This window comes from Chironomus tepperi, unplaced genomic scaffold, assembly GCF_022539635.2.
Source record: "Chironomus tepperi strain 1889 unplaced genomic scaffold, CSIRO-AGI_Ctep_v1 contig_376, whole genome shotgun sequence".
NCBI classification, from domain to species: domain Eukaryota; kingdom Metazoa; phylum Arthropoda; class Insecta; order Diptera; family Chironomidae; genus Chironomus; species Chironomus tepperi.
The window spans coordinates 679,810-691,582 of NW_027226498.1; the positions used below are offsets into that span (position 1 = coordinate 679,810).

Sequence of the window (11,773 nt, forward strand, 5' to 3'; positions counted from 1 at the left end):
AAATGGTAAGGGAACTGAGGAATAACATTAAATAATATACCAGAATAAGAATATTTTGTTTGTTCTTTGTGATATGTAGGCACATTGTTTGAAATATATTAAAATCATTCGCTAAAATTAGACCAGCTGAAAAACAAAACTGTTTCAGCCAGCCAGTGATTAAGTTTATTGAAATTAAAATCAATTTATTATTATTAAAAATTAAGGATTTTTAGGTAAGAAGCAATAAATAAAAAAGTAATCTTGAATTGAGTCTTTTTTTTTAAATTTAACTTTATTATGATTCTTACTCCTTTAAATCAAAATCTACATAAATTGTTCGTAATGGTTTTGTTTTAAATCACAATTAAATGTTTTAAAACTAATTTTTACCGTATAAATTAACTAAAATTATTATGTATTTTGTCTAAACATCTACAATTCATTAGGAATCAAGATGATTTTCAATCTAAAATTAGATAAAGTTTTACAGAAAGCTTCTCAATAAGAAACTTTACTACTTTTTGGCATACAATGCAAAAAAATGATGAATATTAACTTCATAGCATTAGTCAATACACAGTTATGATTATAATCTTTTGATAAAGTGTGACAATAAAGTAATTACTTTCATATTTTACTTTTTATATAATTAAATTTAGAACCCATCTGGCTATGCGATTATATTTTGTATCAGACCTACTTGTTCCAGTCCCATCGACTATAATTTGAATTGGAAGATGATGATGGGGTCATCGTTGTTGTAGTGGTTGTTGTTGGTACGGAAGTGGAATAAGAACTTGGTAATATCTGAGTGCTAGGATATTGATTGTATCCATGATGATAAGAATATTGCGGATCATAATTGTTATGTGGTTGATAATGATACGGTCTCGGAGGATTCGAAAATGGTTGTTGATAATAATTATAATTAGACGATGGGTAGTTATAGTTATTACTACTATTACTACTATTATTCTGATAAGGTGGGAATGAGTTGTGTGATGAGTACTGAGATGGAGGCTGCATAAAAGTATTCGGAAATGCTGGAGCATGAAAAGCAGATGAAGAATTTCCAGTTGAATTTTCTCTTGGAGGATTTTCATCATTAGATTCACTTTTAACTGCTGTAGGATTTGATGGGTTATACGCTGGAAAAATTACAATTTTAATACAGTTTGAAAAAATAAATAACTAACTTACAATTAACGAATGGCGGTTGCTGATCATTGTTTCTAGAATTTCTTTCTAAATCCTGATACGGTGGATTAGACACGTTAGTAGAGGATTTATTGCTAAATCTATTCCATTTATGATAATTATTCGTATCATATGATGACGATTGAGTGTCGAAATTAGATTGATTTGATTGTAAAGAAGGTGTTGTGTTGACCGAAGTTACAGAAGTAGTAACGAGCGTTGTAGGAGGAGGCATAATTTTAGGTTTTCTCTGAACTAAATTTGGTTTATATACTGGTTTTTCTTTAAACACAATGTCTACCTTATTATTTTCCACATTGCTATCATTTTCAACTACTTTTGAATCTGCTTTATCTTTAAAATCACTATCGTGAATATTGTTAGTAGATTTAACATTATTTTCATCCTCGTCGTCACTGTTAGTCATATCAATAACATCATCAGAATTAACTAAAGGTTTTCTATTTTGAAATTCTCCTGCATCGTTTGCCTCCATAATACCCGGTATACCGGAATTTTTTAAATCACCAGAAGCATTAGATTGACCTGCTTTCATAGATGCTCTGATCGCAATTACTTTTCCACTTTCTAATTGCAAACAAATCCCTCTTGGAGATTTAAGAACGATGATTTTCTGCCCAGCTTTTAAGAATATTTTTGACTTGTCCGCAGAATTTGTTTGAATTGAAACATCTGGAAAAAATTTATTCCTTAGCTATATTTTTCAATATACATTATATATGTCTTCATTGTACCTTGTGGAAGTGTCATTTCTTGAGCGATGATTCCTTTGCTTTGCCAAACTTCAACGGGTACCCATCGATTAGGTCTAGGATTCTCTGCTCTTATTGTTGGATTTTGAATATTCGGAGTTGGGATAGCAGGAATATTCTGAAATTAAATATTAACATGATCAACTTCGATAAAATAATTTTAAAAAAATTCTTACATTAGAAATGACTGGTCTTTGAATTAATGTACCATCGGGTGTTCTAAATAATCTATAGTTATTTCCTACTGTATTATAGTTAAATGTAGTTTTATTTGCTGCTTGCTTTTCCATTTCATAGCCACGTTGTGCCAATCTTTTTTCAGCTTGTGACAACTTCTTCTCTTTTCTGTCAATCAATAAACTTTCATGTTGGAAAGGCTCTTTTGTTAAAGCCTTTGGATAATCATCTAAAACCTTTTTCATAACAACATCATGATAGTTTTCTCTTTCATTTTTAAAATCTTTGATATCAGGATCTTCACCATCATCATAACATAACGATGTCACTTCTTTTATCGATAGATGGGCATCTGGATTGCACTCGTCAATAACGCGATCTGCCATACCTTGTTTATTAATTTGACGATCATATATTTTCTTTTCCAAACAATTATCAACAACAAAACGGTAAACGTAGCACGGTTTTGTTTGACCGTATCTATAGACACGACATATTGCTTGAGTGTCATGGCATGGATTCCATGATGCGTCGAAAACGATAACACGATTTGCACCAACTAAATTAATTCCAAGAGATCCAGCTCTTGTTGATACCATAAAAAGTTTGTAATCTATATTAGAATTAAATTCATTAATAAGTCTTTCGCGCTCAAGAGCAGCTGTTGAACCATCAAGTCGGAAATAGCTCTGATTTTTTGCCCAAAATTTTTCAGTATTTGGAATTTTCAACCGTTGCAAAAATTTCTCAAGTAAATTCAAAGTAAGAAGACTTTGAGAGAAAACAAGAAGTCTATCACCTAATTTAATACTTTCGTTTAAAATGCACAAAAATATTTCTAATTTTGGTGAATTTTCTATTAAATCAGGAACATATTCTTTCATCAAATCAACAGCCCAATCGTAAGGAATTCCATCATCGCGGGAACTATTTTTGAGTACAATTGTGTCGGCAATATCATCCTTATTTGGATTGTTCTTTTCTTGCTGCTCTTTAGCTTCCTTTTGTATTACATCTGCTAACAACCCACCATCCAAAATAGGTTTTTTATTTTTGTCAACCGATGAATTGCTTAATGATTCAACTTTAATGTTAGTCCTTTCTTGGTCAGATGCATTATTACACGGCGTGGTTTTTGAATCAACCATCTGTTGATTTCCATAGTATGGTTGATATGAGTTAGGAGGATGATAAAAATTGTCAGGCTGATAATAGTTATTTTGCCAATATGAGTTTGAATTTGTATTATTCCAGTTTGAGAAATTTCCATTGGGATAGTTATAATTTTGATAATTATTCATGTCATAGTTTTGGTAACTTGGATACGTATTATATGTATTAGGACCTTCATAACTACTTGAAAGCGATTGATTGGATGAATATGCACTATCGTTACTTGAAGGTGTTACAGGTGGTTTGAATGTATCTGATGATGTTTGTGGAATGTTCTTTGACACCTCTAATCTTATTGGATTGATTTCCTCGGGTTCAGTTTTCTTAATGATAGTTGAATTAATTACTTCTTCCTGTTTTACTTTATCCTTCTCTCTATCTTTTTCTTTGTCCTTGCTTTTTCTGCCTCTTTTTTTAATGTTTGAAGCCGGTTCATTTTTACGATCAGTTTCATTTTCCTCTAATTCGATTTCAAGGTCGAGTTCTCTTTTTTTCAAAAAATTATATAAAACATCAGGATGATTCCAAATTTTGCAACATACTGCGAACGCTTTTAATGGATTTGGAACCTTTTTAGACCTAACAACTTCATCCATGAATACTGTATAAAGCTTTCTCTGGAATGGAGTCAATCTTATGAGTAAAACATGTTCAGTTTTATCTGGTAAGCATTTTTGGAGCACTGAATGTGATCTTCTTTGCACGAATCCTTTTAAAAGAGAATGCAAAACATGAGCCCTATAGCGCATAAGTTTGCAATCTTGTGGTGTTGAGTCAATGCATTGACCATTTTGAATTGGTCTTTCAAACATATTTGAAAATTCAGTTTTTGTTCCTAAATAACTTGGTCGAACGAAATCAACCATGCACCAATATTCTAATAAATTATTTTGAAGAGGATATCCTGTTAAGACGATTCTTCTCTTAGTTTTTACTTGCTTGAGAGCTAATGATGTACTAGCAGCTAAAAAAATAAAGGCAAAAAAAAAATATTTATATTTTTCATTTTTAAAACAAAAACTTAATGCTTTTTACTTACATGCATTTTTTATACGATGCCCTTCATCGCAAACTATCAAATCAGCTCCTGGATTAACTAATGCATCATAAATTTTATCAAACATATCTTGATCCTCGGTTGTAGGAACATCGTTTTCTGAATTATGAATTCCTCCTTTCTTTCGCTTTTGTTTAACTTTTTTGAGACTCAATAATCGGAACATTTCGTAGCCCATCATTAAAACTCCACCTTCTTTTTGCCATTCTAATACCACCTTAGATCTTATTGCTAGAGACTTGTGACTATCATTAAGAACGTGAATTTTAAAATTTCTTGGCCTTACTTCACATTGATTATTCAAAGGACATTTATCAACATCCTCTGGCAATGGAATCCACATGTTAAATTCATTATTCCAATTTTGAAGTGTATTAATTGGCATAATAATAAGAATTGTCTTGGAGTTGGTATGTCTTAAAAAAATATCACAGAAACAAACTAACTGTAGCGTTTTTCCTAATCCCATAGAATGTGCTAAGATGCAGCCAAATCCAGTAGATTTATCAAATAGCTCAATACTTTCGATTATATTATCATAAAGAAAACGTACGCCACCAATTTGATGAGGTTTTATTATTTTTGCGATTTGAGGTGCAACAAAAACGTCCGGTTCTTTTTCGTTGTGACCTATATTTATAATAACTCGACCTTCTGCATCATGTTTATTATATATATCATTTGTGTGCTCTCCACTGTTATTTTCATCGTCCTCATCATCATCTTCCTCTTCTTCATCTGATAGTATAATGCAATCATCTGAATCTGAGGAACTATCAACTATAACTGCTTTAGATTTTTCAAAAGGCTCCTCTGGCTGAATTATAACATCATCATCAGAATCAGGAATTTTTTCATCGGTACTAATTAATGATTGAATTGATTGAAGAGTTTCTTTACATGCAGGAGTAATACTTATTGCTGGATTGAGTGAAAGTTTTTCAAATAATGGATCATCTAAGTCTATTGTTGAGTTATTCTGTTCATTCGATTGATCGCCCAATAACGACAAAACTTTTTGCTGTGTTTTATTGGCATGCTTTTCGGCAGCAATTTGACGTTGTGTTTCTCTTACAACTCTCTGAGCTTCTTGTAATCTAGCTAAACGTTCAGATTCCTGACGTTGTGCTGCCAAAGTAGTTGCATCCAGATGAGATTCATCAATCACGTCTTTAATATTTTTTCTAAGATTTTGTACCTTCTTATCATTTTCCTTTTTATCCTTTTTATCTTTTGAGATTGCTTCATTTTTACTATCTGTTTCATCTTCATCTAACTTACTGTCCTTTTCAGTCAATTTAATTTCATTCCCTGTTTCATACTCTTCCTCCTCATTACTTAGTGGCTCCTCTTTTATTTTACTATCATCTTTTGAATTTTCTTCTGTACTTGGTGGATTGTGATTCTCTTTTTCACATTCTGAATGAAGATTTTCATTTTCTTCCTTAATTTTGGGTTTTTTAGCAACATGAACATCAGATACTAATTTTCGTTTTACACTGTTAAATTTATCTTCAATTTCGACATCTTTGAAATCACGAATTTTGTCATCGAGAAGATTTAAAGGATCCTCTTTATCAGTATGTTCTATTTCTAATTCAGGTGGGCTAGATGACGACATGATTAAAAAATTTCCCACTCGTTAATCTTATGACTATGCACTATAACTAAAAACAATAACAAAAAAGAAAAAGAAAAGAATTTTATTAAGGAATACTTTGCAAGGAGAAAAATCAGACAAAAATGGTTAGTTGTAAATAAGAAAAATTAAATTGTTGAAATTAATATCAAAAACATTTTAAATATAACATTTTTAAGTAGTTTATTATATTTAATGAACAAATGTCATTCATATAAGCTTCAGAAATTAATTATTAATGAAGTTTTGATATTTTATTCAATTCGAAAAATTTAGTAACATTTACCGATTTTTATAACTTTCTAGCTGTTTTTTTGAATTCTTTCACACTTAACTTATCCATTAATTTATCAAATAGTTCGTAAATCGTAACAATAAAATGTGAAAACTCTTAAAAATTAGCTGAATTCTTATTTTGAAAGATAATTTAGTTTCTGAGTGTTTTTTTTTTTTACTTTTCTAACACCCCATCAAAAAACCAGTAACGTCACACGAAATTGTTTGATTTGTATTTTTTTTTTATTTTTGTAATTTTCATTAATTGGACAATAAATTTAAATTTTTTTAAGATGTTCCTGAAAGCAGTTTTAGTTTAGTTTTTCAGAGCATCCGAAACTAAGAAAATTTTAGGAAAATTTATTCTCCTTGTTTTTCCTTCCTCTTTCTTATTCTTTCTTTACGTTCCATTAATCTTCTTTCACGTTCATATTCCTTCATTCTTAAAATCCAGCTAAAAAAGGAGTAAGAGAACACATTAGTCAATGTTTGGAGAGAAAAAGTTAATTCATTACTCCTCATATTGACATGATAAATATTCATGTTTTTCAGGAGCGCACTTCCAGGCCCATGGCCAAACTTCTTTACGGCATTGTTGAAATTTGATTGCAAGATGTGCACAATAGTCACGATTCTCAAGTGGAAGTTTTGCCGAAATCATTTCTTCCTCTGTTGCTATCATAACTAAAAAAATATTTATAAGCATAAACAAAATTTTTGGACATTTTTATAATTCTAGATTTACCCCTTTCTTTTCTGCCATTTGGAAAGCCATATAGAGGATCAAATTGTGACTCCTGATTAGGACTTGGTGTCACTTCAGGTTTTAATGCTAACGTTATTCCGTTTCCCATCGTAAAAAATTAAAATAATTTTTTTCGATACGATGAAAATTATGTAACGGGAACACTATTTGTGGATGTATCCCAAAACTAAGCAACTTGTTGCGGGAAAATTTGAAAATTCGTTGAAAATGATTTTAAAGATTTATATATTTTATTAAAATGACAATTAAAAATTCAAATTTTACTCAATTTCATAGTATTTTGTTCTTCGCTTCTAGCATAGATTCATAAAGTTTGTTATTTAAAAACTTTAAATACCTATTATGAAGAAACTAAAAGTTTCGAAAAGGAACTGAGCAAAACATTTTATACAAAACGTGCATCAACGAAATCAAAACAAAAATAAATTTCAGTGGATATTTTGAAGTCATAAAATAAACATCAATAGTTATGGATTCATACGAATATTATTTGCTCTATCATGAAGACAAAATTAAATTTATTGAAATATTCAATGCATATAATCAAGAAATGTTAATTGCAATAAATAAGTTGCTAAACAATGGAAAGATAAAAGAAGATCGCAATGAATTTTTCATGAAGTTATTAATTTTAATAGAAAATGATGATGCCTCCAATTATTTATTGGATGAAGTACTTCAGCAACTTATCACACCAGTATTATTTACATCATCAAAACATTACCTTACCGGAAATGAAGTCATGTTAGCTAAGTTAAGAATTTCAAAAGTTCTTGTGGATTTTGCTTTAAATAACAATTATGCCGGTGATGAAATTCAGCAATACTGTGAGATATTAGTGAATTTTATATTTAAAGAATCAAGTGTACGTCATCATGCTGTTGGAATTTTGTGTCAAGTTTTGAAAAAGGACGAAACGCTTAAGAAACTTATTTTATCGGCAATATATGATCGATCAATGGAACGTTATAACACAATAAGCGCACAAAATCTATGTTACTTCTTCAAACATTTGTGTCAGAATGGATTAAAAATTGAAGAATTAGATTTTATTGAGAAATATTTTGACGATGACTCGTTATTGGCTAGAAAACAAGGAACATTTTTTCTTAAATGTTTGTTAGATCATAATTTATTATGCCAAAATAATGAAGAGAACTGGAAAAAATTCATAACTATTATCGAGGCCTTGGAGGAAAATCAAAGTCACTTGATACTTCCATCTTTGGAGTTATTGCATGAAATGAAAATAAATGACAGTTTTAAAACATTTTGGTTCAAATTATGTTCTATGATAATTAACCATGAAAATAACTTAGTAAAAAGCTATGGATTAAAATACATTTTTGGAATGAGTGAAATAAAATTGCATAAGCAACAAGTGTTTAAAATTCTTGAAGCTGTGAATGTCACTCATCTTTTTGATTTTAAGGAGAAAAAGTTTCTCTCAGAAGTTCAAAACTTTGTGCAAAATTATTCAGAGATAATATTTGAACTGATTGTTGAAATAAATTGGTTTTCTGTTCCATTTTACTACATCCTTAAAAGTTTGGAGACTATGAAAATATCTAACGAATACAGCAAAGATTTTCTTGTATGCTTTGAAAAACAAACGGAATTAATACCAAAGCGAATAAGGAACATAAAAATACGAGGAATGGTTAAAATCTTTTATTCAAATTTACTTGAAAAAGTTATCTCTTCAATTGGAATTCATCATGTTCTGCGCATATTTAGGAACATATTTCATATTAATGAAAATCATGATTGTCTCAACAAATGTATAAATCATATAAAAGAAGAAGATTATGCATTGATTTTCTCGGATGAATTTGATTATAAATTTCGGAAATACATATTACTTCAAACTCATATTGGAAAAACAATTGATGAAGTAAAGAACAGTGTCAAACATATAAAGGATAATCAAAAATTAATAATAGAAGTTATGCTTGATATGCATGATTTAATGGATAATTATGAAGACATACCAAACATATTAATTAATGAAATGATTGAAAAAGTCTGGAAGCAGTTAACAAATCAAAAGCATAATGGAATTGAAAATACATTAAACCTTTTGGAATTGAGTTTGAATGGTTCAAAAAATAAACTTGAAAATGAAACAATAGATCACATAACTGAAATTTGGACAAAAATCAATTCAATATTTCTGGATGATAAGAAATTTGAATTTTCATATTTAAAATCAACATATATCATTTTGAAATATGATCAAAATTTTAATTCTAAATTTGTAGAAAATGAATGTTTTTTATCCACATTTGCACCGGAGTTCTTAGTACTTCAAACAAATTGTCAAGCATTAATCATCAGAAACCAATTTTTAAACAATGAAAATCAAAATTTGCAATTCATTGAACGCATTATGGATAATATTGAAATATTATTAGAACGGTCATCGTCAAATAATGATATTATGGATGTTTACGAAATTTTAAAAATTGTTACGCTCAACATATCGAAAGAATTTCATGAAAACATTTTTGAGAAACTCCAAATCGTATTCAAGAATTTTATTCAAACTTCATCTGATATTATTAACTTATCGACAAGCTTTTGGAAAAGGTAAAGTGCTACAAAAAAATTAATCTACAATATTAAACTAATAAATCCCTTTTTTCTATCAGTTTCATTAAATTCAACCTGAAGTCAATTGAAAATTTCGGAATTATAAATTCATGGATGGAATCAATTGAAGAAATTTACAAAAATTTTATGGATTCTACGAATGAAAACGACAAATTTGCATTACTTATGGCTATATATGATTTTCTAAATGAATATTCTTCGACATTAGTTGAAAATAATGTTTTAAAATATTTCAAAAGCTGTTTAGTAGATGCAATGTTTGAAGTAAATGTGATGACACGAGATGAACAGTAAGTGAAATTAATATTTTAAAAATTACATACAATTATTTTCTAATATCTTTATTTACAGAATTGAAAATCAGCTTGTATGTAACTTTGATGAAGAAACAAAACAAAAAGTAAAGTTCCGATTAAATATTGCCAAACTTTTGTTGAAATTATTTGGAGAAGAAGAATTTTCTGAAATTGTTGGAAGAAAAATTACAGAACTTTCAGTTATTAGCAAGAAGAAAGTTAGATATTATCCTAATTCAAATATTCACAGACTTAAATTGCACCATTTTCAACCACTATATTTTTGCAAGAACATCAGCAAGGAAATAATCGATATATTAATTGATGAATTGTTGAGAGTAAATAATCAGCTTAATGTTATATATATGATAGAGATAATTCTCGCTTCTCATTATCCTGATATTATTCAATTGTTGAATAGTGATTTAAATTCTCAAGCTTTAAAATCTATTTTCGCTATAGCAATTATGCAAATGAAAATGGAAAGAGATTTTGAAAAGGCTGAGAAAAAATTGGATTCGATATTTAAAAATATTCTTCCTTTCTCAATGGGACAAAATTTTGGAGTGAGAATTTATTCACTACTAACTATGATTCTATCATATGAACATATAAAGACATTGTCAAAATTTACAGAAACTGCAATCACATCAAAAATGCTTGAGATTACTATTGTAATTCAGGAAAGTGTTAAGCAGAAAAACTGCTTAAAATACTTTAATGCACTTAAAAATGACTTTAGATTTTCTAAAGATTTCATGATGTTGAATAGATCTCAAATATTTTATCGAGATATTCCAAGAGCTACTAACATGTCTTTTGAAGAAATCATTGAAGACGAAAATGTAGATTTTGACAGTTTCGTTGCTGCTGATATGGCAAAAGATGGTGATTGTATTGTCATGGCAGATGAATTTGAGATTGTTTTAAATGAACATGTTAACAGCAGTATTGTTAATTTACAACAAAAATATTTGCCATATAAAAATCAAAGTCCTGGAGAAAATTTATTAAGGTCTCTACCTGATAGATTTAAATCGTTTGATGCAAACGAGGCATGCTTGGTAAGATTTTTTTATCTAATATTTACTATAATCCCATCTTAATTAAATTTAATATTTTTTATTTAGAAACCGACATCAGATTTGATTGTTGTTGCATCTCTTATCGATAATAATACAAATCTAGGTGGATTAGCAAGAACATGTGAAATTTTTGGAATATCAAAATATGTCATACATTCATTAAAGTCACAAGAGAATTTCGAATTTAAAACTCTAAGTCGAACATCAGAAAAATGGATACAAATATCAGAGATCAAAAACTGGCAACTTTTCGACTACTTAATTGCAATGAAACAATTAGGATATATTGTAGCAGGCGCTGAGCAAAGTGGGAACAGCGTTTCGTTGGTCGATGTCAAAATGCCTAAAAAATGTGTTCTCTTATTGGGGTAAATTAAACTTTTATAAATTATTTTAAAAACTCTTTTTAATTTTTTTTATGTCTTAATTTCTTTATAGCAACGAAAAGAAAGGCATTCCTGCAAATTTACTAGGACTTCTGGATTTAGTAATAGAAATTCCACAATCTGGAGTTGTTCGTTCTTTAAACGTTCACGTTGCTGGTGCTATTATGATTTGGGAATACACAAAACAACATTCTTTTAAATAGATATTATTTATATTACGATGAATATATTTTTAAATTTAATAAAAACTTGTTATAAACTAAAACTGTACATTATTAAATTATTAAATCCTTCTGTGTAGTACTAAGCGTTCATGCATGTTATGATTGAGCCGGTTGACTAAAAAATGGTTT

At 29.1% G+C, this 11,773-nt stretch overlaps 3 protein-coding genes across 3 annotated transcripts; 1 reads left to right on the forward strand and 2 right to left on the reverse strand.

Moving 5' to 3' along the window:
• Positions 1-380: 380 nt before the first annotated feature.
• On the reverse strand, positions 381-6,438 carry LOC139095952 (helicase ARIP4). The gene is made up of 6 exons (XM_070647525.1): positions 6,285-6,438; positions 4,342-6,026; positions 2,129-4,266; positions 1,935-2,070; positions 1,183-1,872; positions 381-1,130 (listed from the first exon to the last, which is right to left on the reverse strand). The coding sequence occupies exons 2-6, from the start codon at positions 5,978-5,980 to the stop codon at positions 679-681; spliced, it is 5,055 nt and encodes a 1,684-aa protein (XP_070503626.1). The 5' UTR covers positions 5,981-6,026; positions 6,285-6,438; the 3' UTR covers positions 381-678.
• Positions 6,439-6,495: 57 nt separating this feature from the next.
• ND-B18 (NADH dehydrogenase (ubiquinone) B18 subunit) lies at positions 6,496-7,194 on the reverse strand. The gene is made up of 3 exons (XM_070647526.1): positions 7,020-7,194; positions 6,790-6,958; positions 6,496-6,728 (listed from the first exon to the last, which is right to left on the reverse strand). The coding sequence occupies exons 1-3, from the start codon at positions 7,126-7,128 to the stop codon at positions 6,635-6,637; spliced, it is 372 nt and encodes a 123-aa protein (XP_070503627.1). The 5' UTR covers positions 7,129-7,194; the 3' UTR covers positions 6,496-6,634.
• Positions 7,195-7,590: 396 nt separating this feature from the next.
• LOC139095743 (uncharacterized) lies at positions 7,591-11,685 on the forward strand. Its single transcript, XM_070647209.1, has 5 exons — positions 7,591-9,629; positions 9,692-9,943; positions 10,005-11,013; positions 11,080-11,402; positions 11,473-11,685. Exons 1-5 carry the CDS (start codon positions 7,591-7,593, stop codon positions 11,621-11,623), a joined length of 3,774 nt encoding a protein of 1,257 aa, XP_070503310.1. The 3' UTR covers positions 11,624-11,685.
• The last annotated feature ends 88 nt before the right edge of the window (positions 11,686-11,773 follow it).

What these genes read in the sequence shown, in the direction of transcription:
- LOC139095952 (XM_070647525.1), bottom strand. Translation starts at nt 5,980, where the DNA reads ATGTCGTCATCTAGCCCACCTGAATTAGAAATAGAACATACTGATAAA. An exon ending in AGAAATGACACTTCCACAAG is followed by an intron (nt 1,873 to 1,934) that starts GTACAATGAAGA and finishes AATTTTTTCCAG; the next exon opens with ATGTTTCAATTCAAACAAAT. An exon ending in GCAACCGCCATTCGTTAATT is followed by an intron (nt 1,131 to 1,182) that starts GTAAGTTAGTTA and finishes TAATTTTTCCAG; the next exon opens with CGTATAACCCATCAAATCCT.
- ND-B18 (XM_070647526.1), bottom strand. Translation starts at nt 7,128, where the DNA reads ATGGGAAACGGAATAACGTTAGCATTAAAACCTGAAGTGACACCAAGT. An exon ending in AAATGGCAGAAAAGAAAGGG is followed by an intron (nt 6,959 to 7,019) that starts GTAAATCTAGAA and finishes ATATTTTTTTAG; the next exon opens with TTATGATAGCAACAGAGGAA. An exon ending in TTATCATGTCAATATGAGGA is followed by an intron (nt 6,729 to 6,789) that starts GTAATGAATTAA and finishes CTCCTTTTTTAG; the next exon opens with CTGGATTTTAAGAATGAAGG.
- LOC139095743 (XM_070647209.1), top strand. Translation starts at nt 7,591, where the DNA reads ATGTTAATTGCAATAAATAAGTTGCTAAACAATGGAAAGATAAAAGAA. An exon ending in TCGACAAGCTTTTGGAAAAG is followed by an intron (nt 9,630 to 9,691) that starts GTAAAGTGCTAC and finishes TTTTTCTATCAG; the next exon opens with TTTCATTAAATTCAACCTGA. An exon ending in AAATGTGTTCTCTTATTGGG is followed by an intron (nt 11,403 to 11,472) that starts GTAAATTAAACT and finishes ATTTCTTTATAG; the next exon opens with CAACGAAAAGAAAGGCATTC.